The 14486-nt window shown below is 38.3% G+C and overlaps 1 protein-coding gene across 1 annotated transcript in view; it reads right to left on the reverse strand.

Moving 5' to 3' along the window:
* Positions 1-644: 644 nt before the first annotated feature.
* The window catches only part of Psc (Posterior sex combs), a 50253-nt gene continuing 36411 nt past the window's right edge, over positions 645-14486 (reverse strand). The window contains exons 4-5 of the mRNA XM_067774974.1: positions 9485-9688; positions 645-5634 (exon numbers count right to left, since the gene is read on the reverse strand). Coding sequence (XP_067631075.1) covers positions 1473-5634; positions 9485-9688 — 4366 coding nt within the window. The 3' untranslated portion in view covers positions 645-1472. The remainder of the gene's footprint in view (positions 5635-9484; positions 9689-14486) is intronic.

Raw genomic sequence — 14486 nt, forward strand, 5'->3', positions numbered from 1 at the left:
ATATATATAGCTCCGATCAAAGTGATTTTTTCAGAAAATCTTCTATGATATATTAAAATATATATCACCGAGTTTCACGTTTATAATTTCTAAATTGCGGCAGAAATGGCCAAAATCGTCTTATCTGAACGATCGGTTGTATGGGAGATATATGTTATAGTGGTCCGATCCTACCGGATCCGACAAATGTCTAATATAATACAAAAATACATTCTTGTGCCAAATTTCATTGAGATATCCCAAAATTTGAGGGATTAGTTTGCGTTCAAACAGACAGTAGGACGGACAGACGGACATGGCTATATCAATTCAGTTCGTCGCCCTGATCAATTCGGTGTACTTAATGTTGAGTCTATCTTCTATATTTCTCAACGTTACAAACATCGGATCAAAGTTAATATACCATTTCATGTTCATGAAAGGTATAAAAACCAAAAAGTCCTTGTGCCTATACTTTTCTCCGTTGAGTTGAGATAATTAAATATGTACGTACAATTGTATATGTACATATACATATGTTTGTTTTATGCACGCAAAATAGTAAACAAAAATAGAACAATGATAGATAACAAAAACAAAATTTAATTAAACAGAAATTATCAGTTCTCAACCTTTTTACTGTTTAGTATACAAATAGTATCTAGTAATTTTTTTTTTTAATATAAACGCCAATTTAGTTAAAATGTATCAAATATTCATAGGTATTTGTACAAATTGAATGTATTTTTCAGGGATCGCAAATAACTGTTATTGCTGAAAATTTAAGCCAAAAAAATTGAGTAATGCCACCTACATAAGATAATATACCAATGGATTTACTTAGACTTTTTTGTGCCTTACTATAAACATCTAAAAAAACTGTTATTTTTTAAGTTTTAAATTTTCCTCGGAAAATAACAGTATATATGTTTTTTCTCATTTTGTTCGGCAAATAACAGTTATTTTTTGAGTTCTTTATTTTTCTCCGAAAATAACGGTTACTTTTCGAGTGTTTTCTTTCGCTCGAAAAAAATTTCTAATTTTTTCGAGAATAGAAAAAATCTAAAAATAACTTTTATTTTCGCGAAAAACTGTTATTATCCGAGTGAAATAAAAAGCTCAAAAAGTAACTATTATTTTCCGAGAGGAATTAAAAACAAAAAATAACCGTTATTTTCAGAGAAAAGTAAAAAACTCAAATCATAACAGTAATTTTGCGAGCGATATAAAAACTCAAGAAATAACTCTTATTTTCCGAGCGAAAGAAATAACTGAAAAAGTATTTATTTTCCAAGCGAAAAAAAAGAACTCAAAAATAATTATTAAAAAGTGATTTTTATAATAAAACTCATAACGGTTACGATCTCTGATTATGCAGATGTAGATTAGGCAACGCTGTCAGGCAATGATTTTACAACTGGAATTAAATTCCTACAGCGTTGCTCTAATCTTCACCTAAATTTTGACTTTCATCTAACCATACGTCGTCGTCCTCATTTTGCCTTCGTTGCGCTGCTACTTACATTGTTGTTGGTATTGGTATTGATGCTGCTGTTTTTGGGTGATGCAGAAGACGCATTACTTTTACCTGAGTTCGATTTTGAAGTAATTGCACTAGCGGTACTAGTGACACCTGGCGATACGTTCGATGTAGATGCTTTACCCCCACCCATTACGCTAGCAGCCATACTCTCTAGTGCTAGTTTTTCCGCCGAGCCATTTTTCAACTTGTGCATAAATTCATTTAACGCTTCGGCACGCTGCATACGTGACAGCTGTTCCAACATAAAAGCTTGTTGATAGCTATAGTGATGACTTAACTGCTGTGGATTTGGGTAAGGATAGAACATACCGCCTGGTTGAGAAGCGGCTGCTGCTGCTTGCACCTGAGCGCGCAATAGATTATCCTTGAAAAGTTTGCTGAAATCAGCGGCTGAGACACCGCTCAAATGTGGAGGCATACCTTGTAGGCCAGCAGCCATAGCGGCTACTTGTAGCGGGCTGGGTGGCGGAAGGTTTTGCATGGCAGGTAAGCTCGGCAAAGTTGGCAGCGTGGTAGGCGACATGCCTGGATGTGATGAAGAATGCAACATTTTGTTGGCGTTGTTGTTCGAATTTGCTGCATTATTGATGCTCGACGTGCTAGGCGGTGGCGTGCCAGTCGATTTTGTGTTTGCTGATAATTTATTAGATGACTGATGTGCTGGCGAAGGCGCTTTGTTCGGCTGAGTTGCATTCGTGCTACCATCCTTTGCTGCACCCAACGCATTCGGCGAATGTGCGTTTTTAGGTTGCTGATGTGCGATTTGGGGTTGTAATTGTTGAGTTTGTTGTGTTCCCGGTGATTTCTTAGGCGGCGTCACTTTCTTATTCGCATGAATTTTGACCGCAACACCACTTGGTGAGGAGTAAGTGCCGATAATATTAGCCGTTGTCACTTTTGGTGGCACTACTTCAGAAATAGCAGTGGCAGGGTTTTGACGCGGCAGTATAGGGCGAAATTTTTTGCTTGCCTCGCTAGACGTTGCGCTATTAGGTGATTTATGCTTACTATTCGGTGACAAGTTCGGATTTTTCTCGGGACTATGCATAGGCGATCGCTTCTCTGCACCACTCTTTTGCTGCAATGCTTGTGGTGACTTTTGTGGCTCTGTAAATTTTGAATTTGCAATTAGCTGACTATTTTCATGCGAGCTTTTGGAGGTAGACGAATTTCTTTGTGGAGACTTTGCTGTAGTATCTTGGGAAGCACTGGTTTGTTTGTGCATATTTTGTGGTGCATTGCTAAATGGCGCCTTTGGCGCTGGCATGCTATTTTGAGGTTTCTGCGGCATTTGCGCTGAATTCGTGCCGCCAAATGTTGCTGCGTCTGTGCTGTTACGCCGCGCTGTTGAATCCGCAGCGGTGGCGGTATTCACAGACGGTGGCATGAGCAGTTTTAGCGATGATGATGATGACTTCGTTGTTGTTGCAGTTTGTTTCTGTACAGGCGGTGAAGCACGCTTCGTTTGTTCTGCGGTCTCGCAAGACTGATCGGGCAATTTTAGTATTTCAATATAATTATTAACGGGGCTCTTATGTTTGTGATGCGTAGCATTATTTGTTTGTGATTCGCTATCTTCACGTGTAATTGTAATGGAAAGTGATGACGGAATATTTATGTTGCATGATGTGAGCAAGGACTTAACCTTCAGTTGTTTTTCTGGTGGATCTTCTGGACTCGGGCTGCGCGCAAATGGATAAACCCGTTTCGGTGCTTGCATTTGATTAGCTTCGAATGAATTTTGACTGGCGTCGCCATGCGATGGTTCGTTTCTGCCGCCTGTGTAACTCGCATTCGTATTGGAACTTTCTTTTTTAGTGGGCGGCGCTGGAAACAGCTCAGCCATTTGATTATTAGTACCGCCTAAGATACTTTGCAAAAAACTGCCGCTTCCGCTCGAGGGACGTGGCGTATACTTGTATGTGGGTACTGTGGGTATATTATAATTAGGCATATACTGGGGCGAATTCGGTGAGTATATAGGCGAATTGGGAGTATACATAGGTGTGCGGCAACCAGGTGGTGCCTCGTTACCTTTTGTCTTGGAAGCGTTATACAGCGCGAGATTAAGATAATTATTCGAATTGCCAGATTTTCCAGCTTTCGCAGTTGATTTGTTAGCATTTCCGGCGAGACGGGTTTGATTCACATTTTGCGCTGGTGATTTCATTGGTGTAACAGGTGGACCCATCATATTGTTCTCAGGCGTTATAGTTGTACAACTAGAGACTGATTTGGGACCATAAACCTTGCCTGATGATTTTGCATTACTAGCAATGGACTTAATCTCTGTGCCAGCATCCTTCAGCAGCTTATTGACATCACTGGGTATATTTGCAAACGGGTTGGGACGACTGGCCTTTGGTAGTATAGGTTGATAGCGTTTGGCAATAGGCGTGCGATTACCGGGCGCCGCCATTTCTATGCGCTGAAACGGTAGTGGCGGTGGTGCCATTGCGCTAATTTTTGGTGCTGATGTGCTCACTTTTGCGGTGGGCTTTTTAGGTGGTATGCCAATTGGTGGGCGCATCATTGCCAGATTGTTACTTGCTGTACTGGAAGTTGTTGTTGTTATTGTGTTGTCAGCATTTGTTTTTGATGTTGCCATAGTAGTTAACGGTTTTTCACTAGCAGGCGACTTGTGCACCGGCGATGCATTCGGTTTTGTTGTCGTCGTATTGTGGTTTGGGCTTGGTGGTGGTAATTTAATTTTGAAATCCTCCGCAGGCAGTGGCGGTGAAAATTTCGGTTTCTTCGTCATATGCTTGCTGAGTTCTTTAATTTTACGTTTCGCCGGTAGTGCGGCTGTTTTATAAACAGCGCTTATTGTTGTTTTGAGTGGTTCACGCGCAGCGCTAGTCGGCGATTTCACAACGATTTTATGTGTCTGTATTGCTGTAGGACTGCGTTTTGGCGACTTGTCGGGTGATTCTGTTTTGACAGACTTAATTGGTGTTAGCGAAAAAGATTTCAAAAACTGCGATTTTTGTTCTTCATCCTCATTGCTTGCTGTGGCAGGCTCTGGTGACTTTTCTTCTACTCTAGGATTGCTCTTCGCTAGCGGACTTACTTTCATTTGTGGACTAATTTGTTCAGCTTTAATTGTAAGCGGTGGTACTGTGAGTGGACTAGGCGTTTTTCTTTTGCGCTCACTACTCAACAAATGCTTGGGACTAGAGTCTTTATCTCGTTTGCTTTTCAGCTTCCACTCTTTCTCAGGACGTACAGGTTTAGTGATTTCACGACGATGTGGATCGGACATATTTATGATAGTGACGCTGTTATGCTTTGAAAGATCAATTTTTAATTTAATATTTTCTACTTTGCGTTCTTCACGCGGTGGTTCGGTAGCATGTTTCAAAGCTTCTTTAGCTTCGCGCTTTTCTTTTGTTGAAGTTTTCGGTGAGCTATGTGAGTGGTGATGGCCATGTTGCGCCTTCTCCGCCTTACGCTCTGACGTGGAGCTTACCAGCGAGCGTTGTTGTTTGCTATCTGTACTTGAGCTGACTTGTGGAGATTTTGATGTTTTTGACATCTTCGTTGCCGGTTTTGCGCTTGTTGTTTCATCACTGGTTTCACATTTTGCCTCAACTGGCACCACAACCTCCTCTGCTTTGATATCAACTGGCGTTTTTATAAGCGGTTCATTTACATTCAGTGTAGACACTACAGGTTTGGGTATTATTGTCATAGCAGCATCTGGTACAACAGCGGGAATTTGTGTACTTGCAGCAACATCATCGGCTTTCGGTGCAATAATCGGTGGAGTTGGTGCTATTTCGGCAACTTCATCTTTTACCTCTACAGGCATTACAGCCGTTGTTTTACGCACCTTGACAATGGGACGCAAACTACGTTTCACACGAAAATAGAAACGCATTGGCGCATCACGTTTCCATGTGTAAATATATGCGACATCCATGAGTGTGTAGTGATCGAGTAAAACGATCGTTTTTACCTTGTACATGAGGTCAATATTGAATCGTTGTACATCAATATCGAATTTCCCATATACAAATTTCTTCAAATGCCCAACGGTGCACATGGCGGGACATTGAAGGTAGCGTGGTTTTAACAATTCACCGTAGTCACTGTTTTTCCGTACCAGCTCGCTGTTAGAGAAGAGAAGAAAAGATAAAAAGGGGAAAAAGTTGTAGTTTTATAAAATTAAGAGGGTTAAGTATTTCATGGCTCTTTAAAATATGTAGATCGATTTTTTTTTTAATTGGTTACGGTGACCATATGCCTAAAAAGAGAAATGTTTTTCTAACGATTCTGATTGTTTCTGCCTTTTCTTTAGGAAATGAGCCAGGGACAGACCTGTTCAATAGAATATCCCCTTAAGATACGGTTTGCTTTTTCCTTAAATTTTAATTTTTGAATACTAGGAGCTGAGATCGACATGTTCTGAGTTTTATTTTGTTCTTACCTGACATAATGTAATATGATGCTGATCTAAAAAGAGGATTATTTTGATAAGAACTACTATCTGCTACGTTGGCTACAACGATCTCGCCTTTACTGGATAATAATAAGTTAATTTTTATACTAAAATTTTCTTTATAAACTATGCCCTCAGGAATGCTCCAACACTAGAGTACATAATTTTATATTTCTGAGTACTTTGCAGATCTGTAATAAATATGATTTCCAAATACTAATATATACAATTGAGAACAAAAAAACTGTAGATAACTCTAAAAGAAACGAAACAAATAATGAATCAACCAAGCTGAGACAGTTATGCAAGAACTAATATAATTAGTTGCTATTTTAACACTTTTTTGATAATAGACAGCAGTAAATTGAGATGGATAAGGAAAGAGACGTGAAGGGAAAAGTAGATTGAAAGAGATTAGAACGTGGATAGATATTAAAAGGCAAACGATAACCAGTTTTGGGGGAGAAGGAAGAGTAGAAGGAAGAGGAAACTATAGTGTAAAGGAGGAGAGAAGTATAACCTTAGGTTTATAAGAAAGGAGTGGGAGAAAGGAGAGGGCGTACTGGTGAGAAATGTAAGTAGGTTATACATAAAATCTTTTCCAGCAACGCACCGGGTAACCGCTAGTTTTATTATGAATCCACGCATCACACATTTGTAACCGACCAATGGCAATTACTACATTAAGACAAAGATAACATAAATATAAAACATAAAACGAATGCCATACAGCCCGATGTCGTCGTTAAAACAGTTTCAAAACAATCCAAAAAAATAATCTTGAAACAGTCACAAAATGATCCATAGATAATTCGAAGTTGTCTCAAAACAAACCGAAATCAGTCAGAAAACAATACCAAATTTAACCGGTGGTAGTCTTAAAATCAACAAATAGTGCTGCAACGCCCCATTAATAGGTACATTACAGATAGATTACATAGGTGAAATTTGGTAGACAGACAGATTGTGGTGCCGCAAGCAATCTTGAAATAATTTTGAAATCAATCACGATGGTTGCGATATGATTTTTAAACCGGCGCGATATAGCTCCGAAAACGGTCTCGAAGCGATCCGAAACATTCTCGAAAAGAGTCCCGAAACTATAAAGAGATAATCCCGAAATGGTCACGAAATAATCTCGAATTTTTTACTTATTCTAAAGACAATCGCTGTCCTTCAAATTGTTGTACAGTGTTAAGTAGCGTTTGTTATCGCTAGAGAAATTAAAAATTCAAGTTTGGCCGGAATCTAAAAAAGATATAGCCCAGACGAAATGATCAGGATGACGATCTAAGTTTATTTAACCATGTCTGCCTGTCTGTTTGAACCCAAACTTATCCCTTAATTTTTGAGATATTTTGATGAAATTTCGTGAACGGTATCCGATTAGACATTTGTCGGAACCGAGCAAATGGGGACACTAATGCGTACCTGTATCCCACTATTTCCAAACGATTTTTCCGAAAAGGGGGGTTTTGTCAATCATTCCTCAATTTAACAGATAGAAGTTTCAAATTCCACCAAATGCTTATATATGGCATATATTGTTGTCTAGAAAAGGAAGAAATCGGTCGTATATCTATGGGATATATACAACCAAATGTTCAAATAAAAAGTTCATCAAAGCTATCTCGTGTAGACAACAAGAACCGTGAAACTTTGTGTGAGGATTAAGTACCAATCGATTCTTTTTTTGATAGTTATCGAAAATCTCGCTTAAGTACGCCGGTTTATATATTACACATTTTATCAGCTGAAGATTCGGATATTAAGAATGGCATGATATAATGGCTCAGCTATATTCATGAGAGATATGAAGTCTTTGGCACATCCGATGACAGTTTGTACTTACTGTACCAAGGAGGGCAAATCGACCACTATGCTAATAATTTCCGTATATTTATTGACGTCTTCTTTTTCTAGTACTTACAATGTTCTGGCAGCTGAATTATATATAATAATTTAGGGCGATATGTATCCAAAAAGTTGCAGACGAAGCCTATTTTCCAATTTTTGATTTAATTAACTCTTCAAAGTGACGGCACCTATGATGAATTTTTGCTAGGAAGCTTTTTATATTTCTAGACTGTGAGGGACGAATGGTCACCGCAAAAATGCTTTGAAAATTTCTATCAGTCATATTTACTAGGGTGGTCCTTAGACTGAGTCGAAAAAAAAAGTTGCTCTGACTTCTGACTTTCACCTCGTATAACAGCTGTTATACTAAATTTCTCAAAAAAAGAATCCAGCCCTTCTAATAAGGGAAAAGAGCGGGCCACGCCCACATTTTTACTTTTTCAATTTGCTGAACGCGTTAACAAAAAAATAAAATAAAATTTCGAAATGTAGAATTTCGAACTTCGTAAGCCGATATCTATTTTTTGGAGGCAAAGTTCGAAAAACGGAGATAGTACTTTGTTTACTTAAGCCTCAATCTCTACGAAAAAGTGAGTTTTGTCCAATACCCAGGAAAAAAGTTGATTTTGTCGCATGGTGTTATTATTATAAATACGAAACAACAGGTTTCACTCACTTATTTACTTTGACTTCCCCTATTCATGATATTTGGCATATCTTTATTAACTTTTGTATGCAAACCCTGCAATTTTTCCTCCAAAAATATCATGAGTTTCAGGTCTAAGTATAATAAGAATCAGGTAAAATAACAGTTGCAATAAATATTGAATGTGCTATAACTTTTTGTTTATTATTTTAGTAATATGGTTTCAAAGCAACATTTTCTTGAATTTTTAAGTACTTCCGTTTGGTAAGGAAAAAACATACATTAGGGTGGGTCAAATTTTGTTAGCTGACTTAATCATGTGAAAACGACTTCATAGGTTAAAAGGACATTAAGCGGAAATGTGAAGTTTCTCAAGGCCAAAATAATGGCATATCAATTTTAAAAATCGGACGTCAAATAACCAAGTTACAACGAAAAAACCGTTTCGGCTGTATTTCGAAGGATCAAAAAAGATTTAAAAAAATGTTTCCGAAAGCCTCTCAACATAATCTTGGGGCGGACCTTAGCAACTTTTTTTTTGTATGGGGACCAACCCAGTCTAGTGGTCCTTATAGTATATTAACTATCAAGTCTCACCCTTTCAAAGGATATCGTATATCAAGTTCAAGAATATCAGATATACATAAGTTTTAAGGGGTGTCCAAAGGTGCCAAAGATTGCTCTATGAAGACTGAACAAAATTAAAATTGATTTTTTTTTTATTGCTAATATCCAAAATCCATAATACTACAATTTATTACATCATTTGGTCCCGATAAGAAACGGTAAAGGTAAGTTAGCATAATGTAATCTGTGCTTAGACCCCGGTACAGCACGCCTTTAGATGAGATATCGCCAATACTATAATATAATCGATTTTGGAGTATCAGAAAAAAAATATTTTTGAATCTCCAGAGAGAAATCTTAACTTTGACCCCAATTAAAAAATCGATGATTTGATTTTTGTATAAGGATTACCCTAACGTTTACATTAAAATAACACAATATCAATACTTACTCAGTGTCTGCGAACTCTAGCGAGAGTGACATATAATCCGACGGACTAAAGATGAGATGCTCAGTATCCTCACCCCGTTGCTCGGGCGTAGCCATAGCAGCATCTTCAGGACGATCTTTGTAGAAAGCGCGTTTGCGCATTAGCTCCCGTTCATAGAGACCGGGTACTAATTTATAAACGATTGCTTGTAATGTGGTATCAGGCCTGGAAATAAAAAAAATGTATGGTTGAAAAATAAGAGAATCATGGTTTTTATTATCTTAGAAATGTTATTCGAGAAGCCTAGAATTTAATAAGTAAGGAAGGATAAGTTCGGGTGTAACCGAACATTACATACTCAGTTGAGAGCTGTGGAGACAAAGTAAGGGAAAATCACCATGTTGTAAAAAGAACCTAGGGTAACCCTGGAATGTGTTTGTATGACATGTGTATCAAATGGAAGGTATTAAGAGGAACTGGGCCATAGTTCTATAGATGGACGCCATTTAGGGATATCGCCATAAAGGTGGACCAGGCCTGACTCTAGAATTTGTTTGTACGATATGGGTATGAAATGAAAGGTGCTAATGAGTATTTTAAGAGGGCGTGGGCCTAAGTTCTATAGATGCACCCCTTTTCGAGACATCGCCATAAAGATGGACCAGGGGTGACTCTAGAATTTGTTTGTACTATATGGGTATCAAATGAAAAGTGTTAATGAGTATTTTAAAAGGGCGTGGGCCTAAGTTCTATAGGTGGACGCCTTTTCGAGATATCGCCATAAAGGTGTGCCAGGGGTGACTCTAGAATTTTTTTGTACCATATGGGAATCAAATGAAAGGTGTTAATGAGTATTTAAAAAAGGAGTGGGCCTTAGTTCTATATGTGGACGCCTTTTCGAGATACCGCCATAAACGTGGACCAGGGGTGACTCTAGAATGTGTTTGTACGATATGGGTATCAAATTAAAGGTATTAATGAGGGGTTTAAAAGGGAGTGGCCCTTAGTTGTATATGTGAAGGCGTTTTCGAGATATCGACCAAAATGTGGACCAGGGTGATCCAGAACATCATCTGTCGGGTACCGCTAATTTATTTATATATGTAATACCATGAACAGTATTCCTTCCCAGATTCCAAGGGCTTTTGATTTCGCCCTGCAAAACTTTTTCATTTTCTTCTACTTAATATGGTAGGTGTCACACCCATTTTACCAAGTTTTTTTCTGAAGTTATATTTTGCGTCAATAGACCAATACAATTACCATGTTTCATCCCTTTTTTCGTATTTGGTATAAAATTATGGGTTTTTTTTTGTTTTTCGTAATTTTCGATATCGAAAAAGTGGGCGTGGTCGTAGTCGGATTTCGGCCATTTTTTACACCAATACAAAGTGAGTTCAGATAAGTACGTGAACTGAGTTTAGTAAAGATATATCGATTTTTGCTCAAGTTATTGTGTCAACGGCCGAGCGGAAGGACAGACGGTCGACTGTGTATAAAAACTGGGCGTGGCTTCAACCGATTTCGCTCTTTTTCACAGAAAACAGTTATCGTCCTAGAATCTAAGCCTCTACCAAATTTCACAAGGATTGGTTAATTTTTGTTCGACTTATGGCATTAAAAGTATCCTAAACAAATTAAATGAAAAAGGGAGGAGCCACGCCCGTTTTTAAATTTTCTTTTATTTTTGTATTTTGTTGCACCATATCATTACTGGAGTTGAATGTTGACATAATTTACTTATATACTGTAAACATATTAACTTTTCTTTTAAACTTGGAATTAAAAAAATTTTTTTTTTTAAAAGTGGGCGTGGTCGTTCTCCGATTTTGCTAATTTTTATTAAGCAGACATATAGTAATAAGTGTAACGTTACTGCCAAATTTCATCATGATATCTTCAACGACTGCCAAATTACAGCTTGCAAAACTTCTAAATTACCTTCTTTTAAAAGTGGGCGGTGCCACGCCCATTGTCCAAAATTTTACTAGTTTTCTATTCTGCGTCATAAGTTCAACTCACCTACCAAGTTTCATCGCTTAATCCGTATTTGGTAATGAATTATCGTACTTTTTCGATTTTTCAAAATTTTCGATATCGAAAAAGTGGGCGTGGTTATTGTCCGATATCGTTCATTTTAAATAGCGATCTGAGATGAGTGCCCAGGAACCTACATACCAAATTTCATCAAGATATCTCAAAATTTACTCAAGTTATCGTGTTCAATCGAAGTTTTTTTCGATCATGATGATTTTGATATATGGAAGCCTATATCTATCTCGATTCCTTTATACCTGTACAACCAACCGTTATCCAATCAAAGTTAATATACTCTGTGAGCTCTGCTCAACTATATGTACAACCGAAATTTATATAATACTTATTACACTGTGCTACAAAAACAAATAAAAAAAATCAAAAGCTGTTGAATTTCTCAATGCTCATAGTTCTTCATTTTTTTGCCTAACGCATCATATTTCATATACACGTATTAAAATACTGTTTTAAATATCCTAAAATTAAAACTTTTTGAAAAAAGAACAAAATGGTTGCGCAATGCAGCGCCGTAGGGGGCATCATGGTGTGCAGAACTTTTATGTCTGCGGTATTTGTTTGCATTCAGCCGCACGTGCGGCGCACTTCGTCATAAGCCACAATAACGCAAGCTGCACCTTTTATGTAAACTAATTTTTTATATATAAAACAAACCCAAAAAAAACATTTTTCAAATGTTGTAAAAGCAGTTCAACCCTTTAACTGCACGTGTTCAGTGCGTAGAGATCAACAGAATTCGCAGGCTGTAAGTTTTGTATAATTTATTAATTTTTAATGTAGAAAAACAAATAATAAAAAGTTTTAATTTTTTTTATTTTTATTCAGTTTTCACCACTTTATCAAAGCGAGGATCACAGAGGGGAATATTAAAATTGAATAGCACATTAGCATTGTTGTGATGCGTTGAACGAATTTTGCCCTTAAAAGCGTAACAATGCGATGAGAGATGGAAGCGGGACATTGCAATCCGCGGGACAAACAACTCTGAAAATATGAGATGAATGTAAAAATTAACTACAAAACCGTGAGTTTGGAATAGAAACATTCCTTAAGCGTTGCATACGTTTGGTTATGTCAAGAGGGCGTGCGTTGGAATTTCCCACACTTCCACTTGCAGACATTTTTGTCCGTTGTGAGTGGCCTCAGTGAGTACCGCGTGGCGGCACAATCGTCGACCCAATTTACATCTTAGTGGTCGTCCTGTTTGCATTCCTGGAAATTGGCAGCGGAAGTGATGAATCGATTCTTCTTTCTCCTCATCCTAAATGCTTCTGCAAAGGGAGCTTGTTGGTATGCGCCACCGTCGGAGCATTGGTGCAACAGCACGATGACGAAAATGAGGAGAACTAAGCTAGTAACTTTAAACCCGAACATGGTCATAAGGACCTTGATACCTAACCACCAATCCGGTTTGTTCACAGCAAGTATGTTGCCTTAGTCTTATATTTTTCGATTTTCCTTAGGAGGTAATCCAGAGGTGGTTGCACGGAGCTGTCCGTTATCTACAAATTCAATCCCTTCAATATCGCCGTGTGCAGGGGTTCCACAAATGGAGACATTGAGATACCTTATGAACATTAGTGAGGCTCGATACCACCACATGATATCCAACTATATCACGTTCGATTTGACTGCCTTTAAAGCGGTCTGGCCGTCGACAAAGATAGTTATATTGGTGTTTGGGACGTGACCATCCTGTATCGTTCTGGCTGATCTCTCTATGGCAGATACCTCCGCCTGGAACACTGGACTCGTGTATGTGTCAGGAAGTTGGAACGATTGATTTACCTGCAGATTCTTTGAATACATCCTAATTCCAGTTAGCTTTTCCATTTTCTAGCCGTCGGTGTAGATTGTGATGCCCCTACCACTGTTTAGGCCTTCCACCCACTCCTTCCTTGAAAGATATCTTACGTTCTTCACGTGGGAGTCAAAAACCGCCTTGATATGGTCGGTGTTGGATGTTAGGTCAGTTATGATTCCATTTAATAGTACCCTCGCCTTGTCATCTAATATTGTAACGTGTACCAACGCCAATCAGACGTACCCAGCCTTGCTACCCTTTGTACCTTCCCACCCCTCCGTTGATTGCTCTTTTTGTCCAGAGCTTTTCACTAGACAAGAGCTCCATACGTTAGTATCGGTGGAATTACTGTGTTGTACATGCTATGGACAACATGCGGTGACAGCTCCCAGCTCCTCCCGAAAGCAAACTCAGCTAGCTTAAAAAGTTGCTTTGACGTTCAAACTTTTGAGCATAAAAAGGACCCATGCAACTATGTAGTCTTGGGTTCCATATCGTACAAGTGCCTTGCAGATGGCCTACATTTGAAGTTGTTGAAGGCACTGCAAATGTCGAGGAAAGTTGTCAACGTGTATTCTTAGCAGTTCTCGAACGTTGCATAAATTTGAACTTTCAATACGAAGATATATTTAGGATGCCTTCGACTGATTAAATGTTTATCAAACCAATGTACATATAGATATACGCCGCCGATAAACGCCGCCGCCGCCGCCAATTTGAGACGTTTTTCGCACGCCGCCGCCGAATGTCAAAAATATCGGCGCGTTACTATATTTTCAACTCTTTTAAGACTGTCTACGCCATTTATTGTTCATCTCGAAAATTGGTCCGATATGGTCGAAAGGGGTATCAAGGGATGCGCATCACTACCAGTTATAAAATTTAACACTTTCTAACCGTTCAAAAGTTATTTGAGAAAACAGGCGATTTCAATGCCAGCTTAACACGGATTTCGTATCACCGAATTCACCAAGTTATTAAAACAAAACACTTAAAGAAAAGTTATAATATAAAAATCCCAAAATTTCGCAATTGGATTTTTATAACTGGCAGTGATGCGCATCCCTTGATACCCCTTTCGACCATATCGGACCAATTTTCGAGATGAACAATAAATTGCCTATAATAAATTTAAATGATGACTTCGCATAATTTTTTCAAAAA

The sequence above is a fragment of the Eurosta solidaginis genome, chromosome 3, assembly GCF_040869045.1.
Source record: "Eurosta solidaginis isolate ZX-2024a chromosome 3, ASM4086904v1, whole genome shotgun sequence".
Lineage (NCBI taxonomy): Eukaryota > Metazoa > Arthropoda > Insecta > Diptera > Tephritidae > Eurosta > Eurosta solidaginis.